We start from the raw sequence: 23,146 nt of genomic DNA, 5'->3' as shown, positions 1-23,146 counted from the left end.
TTGTGTTTCTGCATACCCAGTCTTCACCAGCTTTCTTCTTGTGAAGCCCTCTGAAGTTAAGCTCTCTGGCAGCTTCAGTGAAACCCTACGCTTGGGCATCATGGTATTTTACCAGTATCTCAAACAAGCTGGAGGACTTCATGCTTGCAAGCACTTCTGCTGCCTTTTGCAGCTGTTGTCAGGTGTATCCTTCTAATTTCCTTGAAGTACCCCATTACAGGTGTAGCCCTAAAAATACCCAAGTACGTGCAAGTGTTTTTCAGAACTTGCCTGTCCCTGTCTTCTTGCCTGAAAAGATTCAGTTTGGACACTTTTCCTTGTCCTAGAGCACAGCTACATGAATGACGGTCAATTGCACAGTCGTTTGTGCTTATAAAGTAGTAACAATGTTTTTCTGTAGGTAAAAAGTAGGCTGAATTCATTTAGGGAAGGGAGAGGAAATTTCGTAATTCTGTCATGTTTGTCTAGCCGTGAAGGCTTGAGTGATCCCGCATGGTGTCTGCTTTACCCTTTAATGTTGGTGCCAGTAGACTGAGTTACCCTGGCAGAAACGAGAAAGAAACAGACGCGCGGCCAGCCCAATGCATGAAACGCCTGGCGCGCCTCGTTAGCCCTTTCCTGGGCGGCGAGATAACCCCAATAGCACCTGACACTTTTATACTACGGGGTTTTTTTAAGCCCTGACCCTCAACGCGGGTTGACAGAGGAGAGCATTCCGTGGCCACCGCCGCAGCCGTTCCCTCTCGTTCCCCACGGGCCTGCCGGGCCCCAGCGCGGCCTCGCCGGGCCCGGAGCGCGCGGGGCGCATGGGCGGCGCGGGCGGAAGGCGCCCGTGTCCTTCCGGGCCGCAGGCCGGCGCTGGCGGCGGCGGGAAGGCTGAGCCCGGGCCGAGCCGCGCCGGGGCAGCTGCCATGGACAGGTGAGGGGCGGCGGCCGGAGCCCCGGCCCGGGGCCGCGCCGGCCGTGAGACGGGTCCGGCGGCGGGGAGCGGGTGCGCACAGTGCGGGCTGCGAAACGCAGCGAGCCTGTAGCGGCTTCTGAGCGTACCGGAGGGGCTTTGCCAGCCGGGAGCTTGAAGTCTGGCTGCTGCTTCTTGAGTATATCTTTGGATTAACCGGGAGCTGTGAGCTGCTCAGGGCTCGCGGGGCCGGGCCTTTGCCAGGCCTGCTGAGGCGTGGCCGCGTCGCCCCCACAGCCCACCGGGAGCGGCTCCTCTGCTCCGTGTAGCTGGGAATGGGCGTCTTCCCTTCGGAAACACGTGAGCTTTGCCAGTCTGTGGTGATTGCGTTATCCGGAGGAAAAAATGATGTAGTGAAATCATGCCATTCTTTCAATTTAATTTTTCAGTTCAAAATTGGAATTTTCTACTGTTGTATCTCTTAGTAGCTTTTTTTTTTTTTCTCTCTCTTTAATAGTAAGATGTTAATTATAGTATAGGAGGAACCAAATCTGGGTTTTCACGCAAGCTCATTTCCGTGAGCTAATAAGCAGTGCTAGATTTCTGCAGAGGAAGCTGGACGTAAGTAGTAAGATTGGAGATAACGCTTTAAGTTTCCTGGTTGTGGAGTTACTTTGGCATGACAATAAGATCTTGGATGTCCTGCTTGAATTCACTTGCTTGTTTTCTGTCTGTGTCGCTGTTTTGTAGAAATGGTTTTGACGACATGTCATCCCCCCATGATCCCGAGATGGTCAGACCTGGACGGAAGCAAAGCTCTCAGAAAAGAGTTTCTAGTATCCTTTTTCTGTAAACAATGTTTAACTGCTGTGTTCACCAGATGTATTATATTTTTAATACTTCTTTTATTTTCCTGGGTGTATGAACTCAAGTGGTTTTCCATACAGAGAACTATCTGAGAACAATGTGACTCCATTTCTGAGCTTTTGGAAAAGAAAAATAAGTTTCCTTCATTATAATTTTATTTTATGGTTTTATGCTTATTTGCAGGTATTGTAGTATCAGAGTATTATGATGATCTAGAGTATCTTAACTTTCCATCCACTGTCATAGCAAGAGTAGTGCACAGACATAGATTTAAATTTCCATAGAAATTTCCCCCCCAGCGTTTTTACAATAAGGAAATAACCCCCCCACCATGTAGTTTGACAGCTAAGATAGTGGTATTTTCATGGTTGTGATAGCAAAGGGATGCAGTACATTTGCTTGTTCTTACATGTTTTGCATCTGAAATAAAGCTAGTGAGATATTTGCCCCGATTATATTGTGGCTAAGAATCAAGATGTTTCTCAATGCTAGTAGCACAAGCTACTGAAACTTTTATACAACTGCAACTGCTTCTTAGTAAATCATACCTGGAGCACTGAACATGGTTACTGATGGGAAGAAGAGAAATAGAGCAACAGAGCACCCAGAACCAAGAGAGGGAACATTTTAAAAAATGCATTCAGACTCAGATTTTCTTGTTATGGTTGCTGTAGCATGAAGCACTCCTCATGGGGCAGAAGGATTCTCTTTGACCTGAACCACTGTGAGGAGTCCCAGACCTGTTGTGTTCATATTTGTGAACTTCACTTTGTGGTGTCCCTTTGAACCCTCTGGCTTTTAAGGTTCTGATGAAACATTTTATGAAACTTCCTGTTTTACTCTGAAAGACAAGATGTGTAATTTTTGAAACATTTGAGTTACAACAAAATATTTTTCCTTTCCAAGTAGTCACATTCATTTAGAATAAATCCAAAAGTGTGTTTAGGAGAGTGTTTCTTAACTAGTTTATTAATCAGTTCTTGCATCCCTGGATGACACTATTGGAAACATGACACCCAAAAGCCAGTTTCTTTCCCGAACTCCTAATTCATTACTTCACCAGCCAGGTAAGACTGCTTGCTTGTTTGCTTACTATTTAGTTAAGGTTTTATGTGCTTGTACTTAATAATTAATAACAATCCATAAGAAGCACGTGGATGTGCTGTAATCCAGTGAAGGCCCACAAAGTTGGTCAATGGGTTAAGTAACTGATGTATGAGGAGAGACTGAGAAGAGCTGGGATTGTTTATCCTGGGAAAGAAGTGGGGGATCTCATAAATCTATATAAATATTTGATGGGAGGGAGAGAAAAAAGAGCAAAGTTTTTCCTGGTGCCCTGAAAAGTCAAGAGGCAATAGGCACAACAGCATATACAAGGAATTCTGTTTAAACATTAAAAAAACACCACCTTTTTTACTCTAATGGTAGTTGAATGCTAGAACTGGTTGCCCAGACAGTCTCTGGAGTCTCTGTCTTTGGAGATAAATAAAGCTGGATAAGGTCCTGAGCAATCTTTTCTAGTTGACACACCTTTGGGCTGCCTTTTGCTTTAAGGGTTTGGAGACCAATTTCCAAGAAAGAATGAGTGGAGATGTACTGCTCTTTATGCTTGTGTGTGTTTACAATGAACTCTAGTAACTGAAGGTATGTTGCCTATTTGGTGCATAAATACAATCTGCTTTCAGGCTTCTATCTGCACTTCATAAGTACTTCAGTCTCTGTTAAAAATTTCTCCTGGAATTTCTGGGTAGAGCAGAGTAGCTTTAAATACTTTTTCTTTTCAGAAAAGCCTCTTTCTCTTTCAGGTACTGCATTACATCGCAGCTCCATGAAGCCATCAGATATGTCTGCCATCCTGGGAACAGGAGGGAAATCTCCTCTTATTCTACCAACTTCTGGTCTTTTTGGCAGTCTGTCAATGGTGAGATGGTTAGAGCAGCTTTTTCTCTTTTGTCCCTGTGAAATGTAAGAGACTCCAAGTTCAGTGTTTCTGTGTTGTTTGCTCCAAAGACCAACTGTGAGTGGTACAAGCTTGCTGGTACTGCTGTTGCTGTTTACTGCTGGTGTTAATTATTACTGTGTTGTTCTTTGAGATGATGCAGTGAGGAATACTAGAGGTTTACAAGGACTTTACAAATATACTATGTGTGCTAAAGCAGTCCTCATAACATTGGTTTGTGACTACAAAAATCCTGATTGGGCTTGTTTACAAATTCTTCAAAGAATATAATATTCTTCAAAGAACATAATTTTTTTATGTTAGCAAGTTAAAACTTTGGGATTTTTCTTGTTTAAGTGTTCTCCACTATTAGGCTTCACTAGAGCGTTTAAGTTCAGATTTCAAAGAACAAGCTCTGCTGATGGTTTTTTTTAGATGACATTGATTGTCTTCTTCTGCAATGTCTTTGGAAAAACACTGATTGGAAAAGTTATCAGTAGGGACCTGAGAAGTATGTTATCGTCATTTGTTTTTAAATTAACTCTTAAGAAGTTAAAGTGTTTTTCTCTATCTACATTTTAATTCATTCTCCTTTTTAGTTGTTTCTGTGATTTGATATAGGCCATTTGTTTCTTCATAAATTATCAACTTCTGGGGCCTAGTTGATCAATGTGTATACAGAGCTCTCATTGTGTCCTGGGGTGACTCAACCAGGACACACTGGTAATTTTTTAAGGCATAGTTGCACCTTATCTAAAGGCACTATTATTTCATTATTAGTTTTTTAGGATTCTCTGTTTATATACCACTCATATAGAAGGTAAAAATTTATTTTCACTATGTTCTTCTTGTGCTTTCAGTTGGATGAAAGTAGCTGGACAATGGCACTCTCGCCTCAGCAGAGAGGGATGTTTGTAAATGCAGACATGTCCAATATGACAGAAGATGTCACTATGAGTGCTGTCTTGTTGCGTGAGGATGATCCTGGAGAAGCTGGTGAGACAATTTGAAGTTTTACTAATAATTACAAATCAGTTCTGATTTGTGGGGTGTAAATATATGTGTCCTTTTTTACATTTTTCTGTGTTTTTTTGCTGGTATTTCTTAGTCAAAAGCAGTCTATTGTTAAAAGTTCAGGAGATTACTCTGTTCCAGTTTATTGGAGTTTTGTGAGTTTGTGCTCTCTATGGAGCCTGTTCTGATGGAACAAATGTGATGCTCTAGTGATATGGGAAACAAACTGGATTGGTTTTATGGATATATGCAAATGAGTTTGCTGTTGAAATTCTTGCAGGTGACGTATTTACAACAAAAGTTTTATAACTGACATAGCCCATAGCTCCTGTAGATCTTACTGTCTTAGCTGATAAATACTTCTGACTTTGTGAGATAGTTCATATCATCATTGTACTCATTTAAATTTGCAAAAATGAGATATCATCAGAAGGATGTTTGTGTAGGTCAGTGGGGGCTTTTTTACCAAGTTGTGACTCACTCATATGGCTGTTTCTTCTTATATCTGTCCTAGCTACTATGAGCATGTACTCAGACTTTCTGCATTCCTTTCTGAAGCATACATCAACTACCATTTTTGATCTTGTGGATGAGTATGAAAATATTTGTAACAGTCAGGTAAGTAGTTACTTGGTTTTTTTATTTACTTTATTTTACATTCCCTTCCCCAAGCAGTGTTGCTGTGAAGTCACAGTGCTTAACATACATACATATTTTAAATCTTCCAGCTTATGAGTCAATGCTGAACACTAGCATTGAGTAGCATCTCACTTTCCTCAAACACTGCTTTGGCACAGGAATACCCATGGTGCAGCTTCCTGAATACTAAAATACTCATCTGGTTGCTGTTCCACTGAAAGTGTCAAGTGGCAATAAACATTAGTAGATGTGTAAATGTTTTTATTAATGAGATGGATTAAAATGTACTCATTTTTCTCATATGTAAATAAATTTAATCATTGTATTATTTTATAAATAAAATCATCATTTGAGGAGACGGTAATCAAACCCATTTGTTGGAAAACATTCAGGATAGTAAAAAGATTGCTGTAATGGCTTAGGAAAAAAATAAAAAAAAATGGGCAACATTAACTCTGTATAAATTTATTTCTCTCAGGTGAATATATTAGGGAAAATAGTTTATCGGGCAACTCCTGGACAGCAGAAGTTTTCCAAAACTGCCAGTGTCTTGTGGCTTCTCAAGCAGGAGATGGTAACGTGGAGACTGCTGTCCTCACTTTATAGGTAATTCCTTAGAAAAGCACACTACTACATTTGTGTACTGAGATTACTTTCTTGGACAATTTTTTTAGGAGTTTATAAATATGGAGTCAATCAATTAAGCTTAATTAGCTGTTTGTTAAGTTGTTACTAAGTTAAAAAGCTGTTTATAGAAGTAGGTTCTGATATATTTGTCTATTCATTATCTATTTACAAAAATGAAAGTTGTAAATAGGAGTGTTCTTATTACCTTTGCAACTTCTAGCATTTTTAAGAAATATTTGTGAAGTTTTTTAAGCATTTATGCATAGATATTTTGCTAAATTTTCTCAGCTTTTGTTTTAATCTTTAGCGTTTTGCATTTTTATTTTTAGAGACAGAATACAGTCTGCACTGGAAGATGAAACTGCATTTGATATCACTGTAAGCATGGACTCTTGGCGTTTTTTTAAAGTGATATAAGAAGCTAAATAAGCAAAATATAGGCTGAATGCTTGTAGAAATTGTAAAATCTCAAAGTGGCAGTCACTTAAAATTCCGAAGTGAAAAATGAGACTGATTTTTATCAAGACAGTTACTAAATTTTTTCATCTATTGTGAAAAGCACATCTAAATATTCAGTTCTAAAGAGAGATTGCTAGCGTAAAAATTATTGCAAACTATTCTTTGTTTTGTTTCCTTAAATATCCTTAGTTGGAAGGGATGCACAAGGATCATTGAGTCCTACTCCTGGCTCTGCACAAGGCGACCCTAAATTCACTAGAAAACTGTTTATTTATTTTTAAAAGCTGCGTCAGTAGTTGTGACATTCCCATAGGTCAGAGATAATTTTGCTTTGCTTAAAAGAACATGTGGTCTCTAGCTGTCTAGCCTTTGCAGTCCTGATTCTGATTTACCTGAAGAGAAATCCAAATTTTTTAGCATTCCTGTTAGAGCTGTAGTCATCTTGTCTATGTCAATACAGTGCTTCCAGCCTTTGCTGCCAGAATATGCTTAGGAAAACAAAACAATAGGTAAAGTGGCTCTGCCTTTGTAAGATTTATAGTTGCAGATCTTTCTTCTCAGTCATAAAATAGCTTCCTCTACAATTCCCACTGCTAAGTTGTCAGTGTTAATCACTGTTGTGCCAAAAATACCCAGTTTCCTCCTACCTGTGTTTTTTAGGAAAACGCATCTTCTGTTCTCTTTTTATTGCAAGTCTAATGAAAGCTAAATTAATGCAGGAGATCAAATAGAAGGATCGGGGCTCTGGGGCTAGTATTTTTTTGGTTTTAACACTTTTTGATGTTAAATGTGTGTATGATGTTGAAAAGTTATTTTTTCTTTTAATTTGAGTACCAAATGGAATTTAATATAATATTAGGCAGTCAAGGAATCAGTTCATCCACTGTGTGGAATCTTTCTGTGGTCATATATTTGTGAATTATATTCTAAGTCTCATTTTTACATTTTTTAGTGTAACTGGATGTAAATGATCAAATAAAACAATGTATAAGGCATTTATACATTGGGAGGGGAGGGGGAAATACAGCATACTGAACTTGTAGCACATTTCTGAATTAGTATGTGTTCGAGTTGATATTTCTGGTTCTGTGGAAATTTTATTTTCCATTAAGTAATAATCAGCTTTTTCTTAAATAGGCTTTAACTGCTAGTGAAAAAACTACTGTAGACAACTTGTTTCAGAAAGATTCTCTTGTTCGACAAAGTCAGGTATGATGGAAGGTTTTTAATATGGGAATGAAAATAGATTAAATGTTCATAATACTAATGCTCTATGCACTTTTGGGGGTTGTTTCTAATACTTATTAATAACATTCACTCAAGTGTGTATTAATTGTATGCCTAGAAATGATGCTTCTTAGTTGCTGATGATGAGAAAGATTTTTCAGGCTGTTCTGCAGAGGATGAAAGGCTGAGAGCTGTTCCCATTTGCAGCATCTGTTACTGTTGATGGTGATTGATAAGCTGTTAAGTAGCACTGTATTAAACTGCAGTATCCACTGAGAAACAGAGATAAAGTGCCAACCACCTTCATACTGGATACTTAAAATGCAAGTGGAATAGTATTCTGGCTCTGTCAGCCTTTTGGTTGCTGCTTAGATAACAAGTGGATCCAGAGATGAGAGGAATAGAAATATTATTTGTTATATGTTTGTTTTAAAAATGCAATTTAATTTTATTCCAGCTGGTGGTAGATTGGCTAGAGAGCATTGCTAAGGATGAAATTGGGGACTTCTCGGATAATATTGAGTTTTATGCAAAAACAGTATATTGGTGAGTTCAGACTTTCTTTGATTATATACATTTTCCCATCAAGCATAAAATTCACAGTCACAGAATCACTCTTGAAAAGAAGTGGTCTTCTTAGGTTCTTTGTTTAATTCACTTATTTTCTTTAAATTCTTACATGTAAAAATTGAGACTTCTTACCCATCCACTGAAGTAAATCTCACAAGTCAGTTAGTGCCTTTTGGGAGGCAAAAATGAATGGAAAAACCATCAAACCATTGTAATTTAATCTTTGTCTGGCTTTAGTTTTTGCCTGTCTAAATTCTTACCACTTTGTGTCATTGACCCTTCACCAGAAGCCACTACTGTCACCTTTATTATCACTGATGGGTTTAATGGCAGAATGGACGAAAGACTACCTTCCATGCTAGGTGCCTACAGTAAACCTGCTTTTAATGGCTGGCGAATACAGGCTTTTGGAATTATGTGTTTCTCCTCAGTTAAATTTCTGTCCTAGGCTGACTTTATAGTAATGCTAATGGGAAAATCTGCTTATGCAGAAGTCATTAATGGTGGAATACATGAAGGATTAAAAGAACAGATGCTTTTGAAGGAAATCAAATATATGTGCATTAATTCTAATATTGTACTTGTGGAATGTTATGTTTTCACAACACTAGCAGAGTCCATTGATAGACAAGCCAAACCAAGTGTCTGTTCTGTAAACATACTCTGTTACAAAATATGTCTTTCAGGATTTGTCTTACTCAAAGATGCTTGCTAAAAAAGTAATTTCTCTGTAAAACATTTCACTGCCTTCAGGGATAACACACTACACACCCTGAAGCAGCGACAGTCAAGTACATACGTGGGAAGTTCTCGTCCTCTGGTAACAGAGTTGGTAAGTATTATATGCAAATAAGGCTTGGCTTCAAAATGGGATAGAGAAGTATGCTATCTTCACAGATTGCCATCAATTCTTAGACAGTTGTGCTATCTAAAACTAGTTGTAGTATCTAAAAATTGCTACAGAAATTGTGAGGCAGAGCACCTCAAAAATTCTTTCATGGATCACTGTGTACTTGTGTTTTCTTTCAGCAATCACTTCCATACTCCCACCCCCCTGCACAAGTACTTGTGATCAATTTGGTGAAGTAATGGCTTTATTATGACTAAAACAAACTCATGTTCCTAACCAGAAAACTTATCGAACTCTTTGAGGAGCCCTTGCAGATAAGGGAATGCTGTCTTTATGCAGTAACCAGTACAATGAAACCAAGTCCTAGTGCAATACTTTGAGAGCTCTATAATAAAAGTTAATAGGAGAGAAGTCAAGGAAAGAAAGGGCTGTCCATTAGGACAAGGTGATGAGCTGCCTCAGTGACAGCAAAGCAGCCACCAAAGATTAATTCAATTGGGGAGTGATCTGAGGTATTGATTGGCTTTAGAAAATCTCTTTGGATTACATAGAAGCAAGTGTAGCTGTTGTGAAAAACCTCAGATAGAAGGGGAAGGAGGAGAAACAGTCTGGTAGGCAGATAGACAGAAGGGCAAAGAATGTTTGAAGGTGAGAGGAGCTGGAAGATAGGAAATTTGGGGCAAATAACAAGGCAGAGGAGTAAATTAATTCCATTGACTCTTTCTGATGGGAACAGTGACAGAAGAGGAATAAGAGAAATTAGAGGAAAAACAGAAGTATCATGCTCAATATTACATGGGTTGTACCAATTGTTGTGCCAACATGAAAAAGTGACTCCAAATTATAAAACAGGGCAGGATGTTAATGGAAGAGACATATAGCTATTGTGTAGATGTGATGACATCTGTTGTGTAGACTGAGTGATGACTTTTTTCCTTGCAGGATCCAGATGCTCCTATTCGACAGAGACTGCCACTTGATGATTTGGACCAAGAAGACGATGCAAGGTTGTTGAAGTATCTCTTCACTCTCATCAGAGCAGGAATGACAGATGAGGTAGTGTAAGTTCTAATGAAGAATACTTTTAAGGCAAATAAGCTGTGTACTAAAATGTCTGCTTAAATTTGGCTTGTAGTGATTCAGTTTTCAATTTGGTGTCAATACTGACTGCCAAATTAGCATTTTAATCAAACTTGCTTTTAGTTAAGTAATTTTGGGTGTAGAGTAGATGTTACGGAAAAAAATGTAGTTTTGGCTGTTTGGGTTGTTTGATGACATTTTTTCACTGTTGTGTTTTGACACTAAATACTGCCAAGACAAACACACAGAATGCTTTAAAGAGCTTCCTAATTGTGTCTCTAATCACCAATGGATTATCAGGTGATAATACATAATGACATTTGAGTAATGGGGAGTAAAGGGGATTTGAGATTCTCATGCCAAAGACCTTAACTGAGGGCTATGGGTACTTGCTCATTCTGTTCCAATATGGTGCACATATATTCATTTTCTGATGGTATGGGAACATGAGCATACTGCTGAGGGCAGTGTGAGTAGAGATTTGCAGCTTCAGTTGGGATTGGGAAGGCTAAGAGAACTGGGAAAGTAGATGACTGCATGAAGACAACGATTAAACTTCTGATGCATAACAGCTGTTTAGCTAACAAAGATGAGGCTGTAGCACATTGCTTACATTGCTGTAAATACTGAGTGAAGGTGAAAAAGGGATGACATTTACTTTGAAATCTTTCAGTTGTTTTGAGTTTAAGATCCTCTGTGCTTATTTTTCACGTAGTAGAATCTCTATACAAATTAACTGTTTTAATAATATTCTCATTTTTAAAGAAGAAGGTTTAGGAGGTTTTCCTACCTTGAAGTGTGTTGCTGAGAAAATGAATTCTTTTTCAGGCACAGCGCTTATGCAAACGATGTGGTCAGGCCTGGAGAGCTGCAACTTTGGAAGGCTGGAAACTGTATCATGATCCTAACATAAATGGAGGTATCTGCTCCAAAGTGCATTTGAGACAGATATAAAAATACTAAGATCTCATAGTATCTGTTTGTGGCAAAGAGAAATAGCTCTTTATTTTTACCTGATGTGGCTTTTTTGATATCTGGAATATTTTACCATGTCTGTTGAACATGTAAAAACTAACATGAAATTATTTTAGTTGAAAGTGAGTTCATTGTATCCATCTACACATGTTAAAGCCACTTTCTTTCTTAAAGTCAGACATAATCATTAGGAAGTAGATGTCTCAGAGTTCTGTACAGATCTTCTCCACCTCCATATAATAACTTGGGTCTGTATTTTCTTAACATCTGGCTTATGCCACCTAGCACACATCTTGTTGCTTACAGGCTCAAATTGGACTATATCCCCAGCTTCAGAAAGGTGTAGTAGGACTAGAGTTCAGCAAATGTAAATGCAGAAGAAAGAGATGCTTTTAAAATATTTGAAAATTGTTCAGTACCTTTCTCCTTGGTTCCTTGCACATGGTTCCCCATTTATAACACAGTACCTTGCTTCTCTCTGTGTTCAGTACATTACAGGATTTAGCAAGGAATTCAATAATGAGTCTTAAGTGTTGTTTATAGCTGGGTGTGGAAGGATTAATGCTTTCTTTCTTTTCAAATCCTGATAGCCTCTTGCTTTTATCTGCATGCCACACCACTGTCCTAGCTTTTTTTTGAGTCTGCCTACCTAAGCTGTTGGTACGCAGGTATAAATGCCCATGCAGATGTGTGCGAAATAGCAGCACTGAAGCAGTGACATTTTTAAGAGGCTTTGATTAAGATATAAAAATTCTTTTTTTCCCCTTAACTTTGCATTTTTTCAAAAGTAGACACTGTAGCTATGTTACAGCCAAAAGCATTATTTTTTTTAAAAGCTAGATAGCAGCCAAGTTTTTAAATTACTGTGACTTACAGATGCAAATTCACCAAACTAGACAGAAAAGCAACCTTGCAGGCCAGTCAAAAGCATCAAAATGCTTTAGGAAGAGGTCTAAAGGGATTGAAATTGGGCTATGAAACGACTATAAAATAGACTTTATAGTTTTTTAGACATTACTGGATTCTCTTTTTTTAATAACATTTTCTCTCTTTTTCCTTTTCCGGTCTTTTTTTTTTTTTTTCAAATTATTCTTTGCATGTAGGAAAAGAGCTGGAGCCTGTTGAAGGCAATCCATACAGGTGCATTTGGAAAATAAGTTGTTGGCGCATGGCTGAAGAGGTAAGACAATGCTCCTATTTTTTCTATTAATACATAAATTTGAACTTTTCTGAAGTAGTAAACACACCCACTCTGTGTTTGCTGCCTAGAAGATTTGCAATTAATGCTTCTAAGAGGATTTCTGAAATATCATATTTATCCATTGAGAAATCTACATAATTGACACCACTTTTTCAGGAAACATCTGCCTTTTTTTTCTGGTTGAAAGTAAAACCACTGACACTGACTTTCATCTTGACTTAATTGAATGGGAAGGAGAAAACATTGCTTTCTTTCCAGGTCAATGTAAATTTTTCAGTTAAGTTACAAGGGGATGTTAGTGAAGGGAGTGTCACTTGCTATTCTTATTTTGGCTCCTTGTGTATCCTCTGATTTTCCAACTGAACTTGGAATCCGTTAGATGGAACATTTTGCAATGGGTTAATCTCTAATAAAATGTAAAGTGACTAGAAAACTTAAATGCTTTGTAATTTAAGATTTAGTTGTTTTTACTGTTTCTTTTAGGAGCAGTTTAATAGATATGAAAGAGCAATCTATGCAGCCCTGAGTGGAAACCTCAAACAGGTATGTCAAGCCCCTTTGTTAAGCAGTGTTTGGTAGTTGTGTATTTCCTTTCTCATATGTGACAGTGATATCATCAGAAATAATGCAGTTACTGGTTTCTGTACATTGAAAGATCTGGTAAACAGAACAATAACAAGCATTGCTGCTTTAGTAGACATGCTCCTTGTAGTACTGACATGTCTTAATTAAATATATTACATACTTTTCAGTCAAGGAAAGGCTGCTGTTTAAGGTGGTTACTACACTGCTTTGGTGCCTGAAAATCTGATCCTAAATTACAGTTTCTCTGTTTGGATTCTGGTGTGTCTCCATCTCTTGATAATTTTTACTCTGTTTTTTTTCATATGTAGCTTCTTCCAGTTTGTGATACCTGGGAAGATACTGTTTGGGCATATTTCAGGGTCATGGTGGACACTCTAGTCGAGCAGGAAATACGAACCTCAGTAGTCACTGCAGAGGAGATGGAAGAGCTCCCTAGAGATTATTTAGAAACAAAGTAAGTTTCAAGTAAAATTATGCTGCTGCTACACTCAACAAAGCATTCTGTATGGAAGCTGTGTGGAATATTCAAGGTAACATTTTTTGTCTTTTCTCACTTGCTTTGAAGCTGGACTTCAGAAAAAGTTTTTGAAGAACTTCAGGCAACAGACAAAAGGGTATGTAATAATTACCATATTTCTCCTCACTGCTTACCATTTTTAATTATTCACTGGGTTCTACTTTTTACTGTACTCTTTAGCAAAATGCTCAAATATGCACAATGACTAATTTGTTTCATATTTTCTATCCCCAAAAATGTGTGATTTCCAAATTCAAATAGATTTTTCTTCATGCTACTACCTCTTAACAGTGAAAGTGATACAGGTTTTGTGTTGCCCTGCCCTGTATCTGCCAAACTAGCTGGATGTGCTAAAGAAATAGATGGCTGTCAAATGTTGTCAGATGTACAAAGCAGACAGACAAATCAACTATTCAGCACTTCAATAAAATGTTCCAAATCGATTACATTTCATTTTCTTCATAGGAGATTTGTGTGCATATTTCAGAACAGGCCTTTCAAAATTAAAAAGCATATTTGCTTAGACTGCGATTCTTTGTTACTTTTAGTACCCAAAATACTCAGTTTGTGTAAGATGGAGATACATAACTTACAGGTTAATTTTGCAGTGATTAAATTGAAACTATACTTACTTTTATTTGATGGGATGGACACATAGCGTTTATCATATTGCTAAGACAAAGACATTCAGTCAGCTACAGATACACCCTGCTGTATTTGCCTTTGCAACATAGTGCAGTCCTCACCATAAAGCAAATTTAGATTTGGATTGCATTTCATGCATTAATGTGTTGATTCCTCTGGGGAGACAGTGGAATTCCTTCCTGAAGTAACTTTCACAGGCCTTTTCTTTAAGGATTTATACACATTGTTGCATCTTCTGTGATTTTTGTAAATCTTATCTGTAACATCATTGTTTGTTCTCCTCTTCAAAGCAAAAAGCCCTTGGTGTTGGATGTCTTCCATGGAAGTATTAACTGCACAGATCTATATTCCAGTTCTTTCTTTTAGTTTGTCAATGTTCTTGTAATTTGATGCAGAGACAGCAAGTGCCTTTTCTCTTGCTCTTTATGAAGAATACCCTTTGAAATAGGATAGCTTTTTCCCCCTGAGGATCCTTTGCTTTATTTATGTTTGTTTTCTTCATACATTATGCTCAAGATTTATTCAAGGTTTGAATTCTCTTTGTCTCCAGAGGGTTATAGAGGAGAATCAAGAACACTATCATGTGATTCAGAAATTCATTATACTTGGAGATGTGGATGGTAAGCATTTCTCTTAAGTGATTTTTTTTTAATTGTCAACTGACTACATTATTTTGAGGGACCTTTACAGAAACTTCTGTATGAATGGATTTTTAGAAGCGCACAGTAGGCAAGCTCTGCATTAAAGCTATGCTCTAATCAAGAATTCTAGAGACAGTTTGACCTACAAGGTAGTTTTCAAAGAAGTAATGAAATTGTGTAAATGTGTCAGGATACATGCTAGACTATAGGTATAACTTCTGAGAAATAATGGGATACATACAGTACATTTTTAAGCCAAACAGCTACATCTTTCTGAAATTGTTGCTGTTCTGTTTTGCTGGACTTCTGAGACTAAATTACATTTGTTGAATAAATGCATAATTTTGAAATATTTCTGGGGTAGTTTTTTCTTTTTCTCCATGGTATGGCTAATGCAGACATTTCCTTGGTGGTTACAGGTTTGATGGAAGAAGTCAGCAGGTGGCTTTCCAAGGACAGAAGTGTGCTCCCAGGACACCTCCTTCGTTTCATGACACATCTTATTCTGTTTTTCCGCACTTTGGGTATGCAGACTAAGGTCAGTTCACTTGTACTTGATTTGCTGTCATACCAGTAGCCAGTCTTGGAAGTAGAAATTCTTTTGTGCAAGTACATGGACAACATAGAATGATGGTAAATTACTGCCAGGCTGAGGAGGAGCTGCATGCTTAAATAGTGTATTTGCTGATCTTGGAGCCTAAAGGAGAAAAGAGCATCCTCCTCCCCTCCAGCCGAGCTTAAAAGCTGGGTTTTGGGGATGGTGGATTTTACTCAGAAGCCCTTTGTTGAGAAGGCCCTGGGTCAAACTTCAGTGTTAGGCTTATTCATAGCAGCCAAGATGTCTTGAATATAACCTGTTCTTATAGACAGTTGCTGAAATGATACCTATTGCTGCTGTAAGCTCATAAGTGCTTCTGCTTTAGGTAATTAGTGCCAGCTGAAACTTTCTTACTATCTCCAAGTATAAAGTAAGTGTAGCCTACCTATTTGGCCTATTCATGCTAAATACAGAGAGGGGTCACATAGCTGTAATTACTCATTTTGGACAATATCACAAGTAATTTGGGGTCTCTTTTTCTATTTTAAAATTTAGAAGCTGTTATGTATCAAGTAAGTTTCTGAATGTAACCTCTTTTGGGAAAACACAAATGTGTGTTTTCATTAGATGATTTAAATACAGCTCTGAGTTACTGTCTATTCATACTTCCAATCATTGCTTGAGTTCCTTGTGGAAATTTGTTTTGAAGACAGTTAACATTTAGCTAAATAAGAGGAATGTGTTTGTCTGTGTGTATATGTTTACATACTAATTTTTTAGTCAGACTCAAAATTTTATGGAGTAGGTGTTTAAACTAAAGTGCAGTAGAACTAGCCATTAGCACATGTTTGACAGAGGGGACAAACAACGTGTAATTTTCTACATTAATTCCATTGTGGGAATTTGTAACAATTGATTCTCCCTTTACAGTTTTAGAGTAGATGAATTTATTCTATGATTACTAAATCAACCCTCAGTAGACTTCATGTGGAAGAGGCAGAAGTGCAAGTTTTTATGATGTTTATTGTATATTGATTGTATACAGCTCATCTAGATTTATGCTTAGATGAAGGTCTTCAATTTACACATATAAAATTAAAATGATAATTTCTGACAGCAACAAACACTCGAGTCTTGGCTGAAGCAGTTTCAGGTGCTCAGACTATAGTGGTTGTTTAGTATAGGCTATTCCAGATGAGTCAGGTGATATTTATACCCTGTTACATTATCATTTTCTATAATAAAACAGGGCATATAGTAGTACACTGCAGTAGTAATCTGTGCACCTGACATTTTGTTTATTAATTTAAAAAATACAGTTAAATAGAAAGGTTTAAAAATCCTGTAAAAAGTAACATTCCAGTTAGACCAAAGACTATATTATCCAGTTGCTGAAAAAAAATCCTTGGAACACAAATCTTTTTTAATCATGCTCCAAGAGAAACAGTTCTTCCTGTTGAGCCTGTCTGTGTAGATTACTGAAGCAGGAATCGGCAAATAACCTTGCGACTGTTTTAATAGTGATAGCCTGTCAAGTATCTTTTATTTTATTTTCCACATTATCTGATTTAAAATTGAATTTATATTTGTTTGCAATAAGGAGGAAGTTTCTGTTGAAGTCCTAAAGACCTACATTCAGGTAAGCTTTCAGAAATATTGTTTGTTTTCTCTGATGTGATTTAGATGTAAAGGAGGAAGAAAAGCAGACTTAAGGTTACAGGATGATAAGAGCTATGATGCAGCTAATGCTCTTTTCTCAAGAGATACATGGAAGCTTGCCTGATATACAAATTCTCTGTCAGCAGTTCTTAAATAAGAGACAATTTTATTGATCCTTGTTTGGAAGCTGAGTGGAATCTTCCTGTATCAGAATAAATTAATCAGAAATTGGTTACACATTTTTGGGTGTACCCAGTACATGTTTTTACTTAAGTGTAAGCACTTTGGTGTTTACACTAAGGAATATAGTATGCATATCTGTTAAATATATTTATATTTTAGTGGATATCTCTGTATATTTGCTTCTTACATATTTGCTTCTCATTCTGTATGTTTGGTTCATACTGTGCAGCGGTTGGTGTCTGAGAAGCACACAGATTTAATAGCATTCTATGTCAGCCACCTGCCCCCAGAGCTTGCTGTGGCTCAGTATGCTTTATTTCTTGAAGATGTTACTGAGAGCGATCAACGCCACCACTGCCTTGAATTAGCAAAAGAAGCAGGTGAGAGACCCTGATGGTCCAGTTATCATTTTATATCCTGGGTTATTTTGTCTTTCAGTAGTTTTTGCTCTAAAACCTAGCTATGAATACGACACTCTTTCCTTCCCCTATTTTTTTTTCAGATAAACAAAAATTAATTTGCTGATCACTTTTTCAAGTAGGTGTATAGGTGTGTTTTGATTAACCTGGAATTAAACTAAAAATATCACTGCTTCTGAGTTATGTCCAAACACACCAGGAAGTAAATATCAGCTGCCTGTCTCAAATATATGCTCTGAAGCTTGACACGATCATATTATTTCAGAGAACTAATTATAAGAATACATACCTTTTTGTGGATTTAGGAAGGTTATGAGTATCTTAAATTTTTTGTCCAATTTACAGTGCTTTTTCTTAGCCATGGTAAGTTGCTTGCATGAACTGTAAACTTCCTTCCAGGCCTGTACATGAAACTAGAAGGGGATTACAATGAAGCAGCACACTGTCCATTGCTTGACAATGACTCTGTGCTACAAAGAAGCAGATTTCCTGCAGATTTTGTGTCTTAACTTTTCTTCAGTCATTTTTCAATCATTTTCTTTTAAACTCAGCTAAGGTTTCAAAAATAACACATCCTGCTTAAGCATCTGTAAAAGAACTATTCTGAGCTTTTCCTGGTACATTCCTGTCAAATCATAGCCTTGCTGTCAGAATTGTAGGAATCAGTGATCTTAGCAGATATATCTATATGCTGTCTTCAGCACAGAATGAAAAACTTATTAGTTGTCTTATTCTCGTATTTGATATTCTCTGTTATATCAAATCTCCTTCTTGTAAAATTCCTGCAATAAATGACATAGTGCAAAAGCTTATAATTTATTCTGACAATAATGTGTTTGAACAGACTGATAAGAATTACCAGTAGTAAGGAATAAGATCAACAACTGGAGTCTGAAATTAAATTTGCATTTGAGTTCATGATAGTGCTTACACAGTTCTCTTTTAAACCAGGTCTGGATGTTGCAACCATAACAAAAACTGTTGTTGAAAACATCCGCAAGAAGGATGCTGGGGAGTTCAGCCACCATGACCACGTGCTGGACACAGGCACAACAGAGGTGAGTGCTTCACAGAGCAGATAGTCCAGTTTGCAATCAGCTACAGGGTCTCTGACCATGTATGAGGCATATTTTTCTTTCAACAATGGTGAAAATTGCCTTGAAAAACTCTATGAGGGAAATACACTTTCTGTGTGACCAAGTGAGGGTATTGCACAAATCTGTAACTCTGCTTCTACTTTTCCTTGCTCTTTGGGTGTGTGCTTATCTGTATACAAACATTAGGTGAAGATAAGGCCCTTGAAACGACTGCAGCACCCTATGTTGTAGCTGGGAGTAGTGTGCAGTTGTAGCCTCTACAGTTTATGGGATTAGTACTTGGGATCTCAGAGGTACCTTTTAAGATGCTGAAGTGGCATTTCTAGCTATAGCAGACACTGCTTTTGCTGACAGTTTCCTTGTCACTGCTGTTGAGCATTGGTTGGATCTATCTCAGTGCTTTAGGGACAGCGAGGTAATATTAATAGGCTCTATTCAAAGTTCTGTTTAGAAAGCAACTGATCATTTGCAAATTTGTGGTAATATTTTTGTTGTTCAGTACAAAGTTTAAGCTCCTTAAGACAAAAAGGTAGTTTGTCTAACACAAGAGTTGGAAAACTGTGGGTGCAGGCTGATGGCACCCCTGAAGATTATAGCAAGAGGTCCATAAAACATGTTGGTATAGTGTATTTGTATTAAAATTTGAGGAAAACACATCATAATCCATAAAAAATGTTGAGAGATGATACTCTGAATATCTTGGGAACACTTAGAAATTAATTTGTTTTTATTATTCTAGTTGGCAGAGGTTTTCTAAGCTTTTGAATAAAGCAGTCCTTGTTACTGTTGCAATGTTGCAGTGCTTTCCAAACTTGTGTATTTTACTGTACCTGTTGCAATGCTTTCCAAACTTGTGTATTTCCCTGACCAGATCTAATGTGTGTTGCATCAGCTGTGTGCTTGAAATGGTGGTGAATCTCTGTGTTGGTTTTTACAGGCGGATCAGCTGAAAATAGATGTAATTGACTGGCTCGTATTCGATCCTGCACAGAGGGCAGAAGCACTTAAGCAAAGCAATGCAATCATGAGGAAGTTCTTGGGTACTAAGCTTCACAAATATTGTAGACTTATTTTTAAATGTTGGTTTTGTTCTCATTGGCTCTTGGCAGTACATTTGAGATAACTTTGGATCTAGTCTATTAAAAAGCATGGGTTTGCCAGCTTAAGAAGATAAGGTATGGAAATTGCAAAGCTCTGATACCCAGTTCACATTCTCATAGCATCCAAGAAACATGAAGCTGCAAAAGATGTGTTTGTGAAGATTCCCCAAGACTCTATAGCAGAAATATATAACCAGTGGGAAGAACAGGGAATGGATACTCCACTTCCAGCTGAAGATGACAATGCTATCCGGGAACATTTATGTATTCGTGCATATTTGGTGAGTTTCAAATGTGCAATATTCCAAGTTACTATTTAGAAATACTGGTAGCTTTGCCTTGGTGGTGAAACTTTAGCTTTGTCCATTTGATTTAACTTCTGATTCTTTGATTCATTAAACCTGTGCATGCAATGACATTCTGGTTATTAGATGAGTCAAAAATACCCAAACACTGTTTCCAATGCAATCCAGGAAGCCCATGAAACCTTTAATGAATGGTTTAAACACATGAACTCAGCTCCACAGAAGCCGTCTTTGTTACCACAAGCAAGTTTCACTGAAAAAGTGGCCCATGAACATAAAGAAAAGAAATATGAGGTAGGTGGAAGTCCAGCTTATTTACTGTAAACTTTAATGTTCTTGCTTTAGAGGCAGTCTAGTTCAATGAAAGAAAGTAGAAGACAGCTATTTCATATTATTTAAGGACTCTCTTATAAACTATTTTTATATTGAGAGAGTATGAGACAACAGAATTATAAGGCAACTGCACAATGAATTCTGGTTTTTTAATGACAGCTTTACAGAAAATATTGTAATAGTAAATATTGTCATGTGTTGATTGTCAGTGTTATTAATAAATGTGAGCACTTAATTTTGTTATTAATTCTCTTAAATATTATCACCTTTTGTTCTCTAAAAGATGCTGCAGTTTTGTTTTGACTGAAGTTCTTTTCGCAGGTCTGGTCATTAAAAATATACCCTATTCAGTTAACATAAACATTTTTTTAATAAGCATGGCAGAATAGGTTGTTTAAAATTATCTTCCTCTCATGGCTTTGTTTCTGAACAGCCTGTCTGACTGTGGACAGGGCATTAAGAAAGGATGGAAATAGCTGTTAGCAGCAGGCTTTTAAGTTTTAGACACTGGCTGAAGATTGTAATTGGAATTGGAGCTGCACTGCCTGTTGCAGTCTGTTTTAAAATAGCCTTGGAAATTATCCTGTTCTGCAGTAGTTTATTTTTTGTTTCTTTGCCAGATGGATTATGGCATTTGGAAAGGCCTCTTGGATGCTCTTACAGCTGATGTTAAGGAGAAAATGTACAATGTGTTGCTGTTTGTTGATGGAGGATGGATGGTTGACGTCCGAGAGGTAAAACGAATTTTTATGCCATGACACAGACCACAAAGCACAGATCACACGTAGTTGTACCTTTGTGACATTTAGTTTCATGTGTTCAATTGGCTTGGGCCTTGCTGTGAGCATTTAAAGCTCCCTTAGTAACCATGCAGATCACATCTGACAGTCCACTCCAGGCTGCTTAGGCCAGTTTTCTGCCTCTGGCTGTACTAATTGCGTGGTTGTGCTGAGTTGCCTGTGACAGGTAGATTTTCATAACACTGACATGTTGTTTTGCTCTGGTAAGGACGCCGAGGAGGACCCTGAGCGAGCACACCAGATGATCCTGCTGCGAAAGCTGTGCCTGCCCATGATGTGCTTCCTGCTGCACACGGTGCTGCACAGCACGGGGCAGCACCAGGAGTGCCTGCGCCTCGCTGACATGGTCGCCTCCGAGCGCCACAAGCTCTACACGGTGAGCTAGGCAGGGCTGCAGCAGCCCGGCTTACACTGAAAGCTCTGTGGGCTGGCTGTGGAAAAAGCTTCTATATAGAGAGGAAGACACCATATGTTCCTTAACATCATAAGTTTCTTGATTGTTTCCCATTCACTGCAGTAGTAAAAGGTTTCCTTGAGGAATCAGAGTTAACTTTGAAATACTGGGGATAATGACCGTTGTTCTGACAACCAGTTCTGAGTACTGCAATTACTAGTTTTTGGATGGGGGCTCTTGAATTTTAACTTCATGATCTTAAAGGTCTTTACCAGCCTAAATGATTCTGTGATTCTGAATTTAGCTGTAGAATTGTAATTGATTTCTCTATTTCCGTTGCATTTTAAACACTATATAAGCAGGTTTTGCTTTAGAGCATTTGGTTTAGCCATGACAATCTTTGCCTCCAAAAGCCTGAAAAACAGCCCCAAAAAGAGACAGAGTTATCTTGAGCCTACATTCAAGTTTTGGATGCTGCTTCTAACCTCCCTTGTCTTACTTAATGTCCTTCTGAAATGCCTGATGCTCACACTATCTTAAATAGAAATAAATAGAAAAATAGTAACTTAATTAACCACCACTTTTTTGTATCACTGCTATTCATTGCAAATAAATATAACTGTATGATGTTTGTTTTTTTATTATTTTTTCTTAGGTATTTTCAAAAGAAGAACTCCGAAAGCTTCTACAGAAGCTGAGGGAATCTTCTCTGATACTTCTGGACCAGGATCTTGATCCTTTGGGATATGAAATTCAGTCATAAGTTTTCATGCACATACTTTCAAAAACTTCTGAGCATGGACATTCTGGTTATTAACAAAACAAACAAAATACCCCAACAGAATCATTACTTGGACAAAGTGTTCTCTTTTTGTGGGGTGAAAAACCCCAACCTACAGATTTCAATTCAAACTTGAAAAAGTATGACCAACTTCAGAGATGTTATTTGTTACACAACCTTTTTCATATTCTTTTTCCTAATAAAAGTGCTTGAAAAAGAAAAAATGTTTGTTCATTCTAATCTAAAATGTCATTATGTAAATTTGGTCATTGTATGAACCTCCTTAATTTATTTGCTACATGCCACAAAGACTGCCCATAGACTGAAAGCATTACCTAGCACTAAAACATGCATGGATACAGGGAGAAGGAAAGTGAGACTGCCAAAAGGTGTATAGAGAAAGCAGGGGAGAAGAAAAAGAACACACTGGAGGAAAGGAAAACCAAAAAGCAAAAGTGAGGAGTTACTTCCAGCCCTTCAGAAGAGAAGGCAGCCTTCTGCTGTTCTGCTGTACATGAAGGAGTTGCTAAAATGCTGATGAAATCCTGAACCAGAGGAAAGATGATCATACGTTGAAACCCCCCCGTTTGAGGTTTTGTAGTTTATTTTGAAAGCTTGTTCTGCCCCCGTTTACATGTGCAAACACACGTTTAGCTGCCTTTCCCTTAACAAGACGGAGTGCAGAGGACACGTAGTGCAGTTAGGCAAGGACTTGGGCCCTTCACCCGATTCGGTGTCTCTTGACACCCGGCAAAGAACGTACTTCGTTCATCTGCATCCGCACAACGCCGTGTTTGTGGGAA

General features: G+C 37.8%; 1 protein-coding gene across 1 annotated transcript; it reads left to right on the top strand.

The window, feature by feature from the left end:
• Positions 1-825: 825 nt before the first annotated feature.
• NUP107 (nucleoporin 107) lies at positions 826-22,567 on the top strand. The gene is made up of 28 exons (XM_059846946.1): positions 826-919; positions 1,649-1,734; positions 2,743-2,832; positions 3,571-3,686; positions 4,565-4,700; positions 5,233-5,336; positions 5,836-5,963; positions 6,314-6,362; positions 7,581-7,652; positions 8,128-8,216; positions 8,994-9,072; positions 10,033-10,146; positions 10,999-11,089; positions 12,249-12,325; positions 12,830-12,889; positions 13,240-13,385; positions 13,497-13,545; positions 14,644-14,713; positions 15,154-15,272; positions 16,873-16,911; positions 17,344-17,494; positions 18,485-18,591; positions 19,568-19,670; positions 19,851-20,011; positions 20,204-20,329; positions 20,989-21,102; positions 21,377-21,544; positions 22,218-22,567. Exons 1-28 carry the CDS (start codon positions 912-914, stop codon positions 22,323-22,325), a joined length of 2,760 nt encoding a protein of 919 aa, XP_059702929.1. The 5' UTR covers positions 826-911; the 3' UTR covers positions 22,326-22,567.
• The last annotated feature ends 579 nt before the right edge of the window (positions 22,568-23,146 follow it).

The sequence above is a fragment of the Haemorhous mexicanus genome, chromosome 5 (genome assembly GCF_027477595.1).
Source record: "Haemorhous mexicanus isolate bHaeMex1 chromosome 5, bHaeMex1.pri, whole genome shotgun sequence".
Classification (NCBI taxonomy): Eukaryota; Metazoa; Chordata; class Aves; order Passeriformes; family Fringillidae; genus Haemorhous; species Haemorhous mexicanus.
This window is presented reverse-complemented; position numbering and strand designations above follow the sequence as displayed.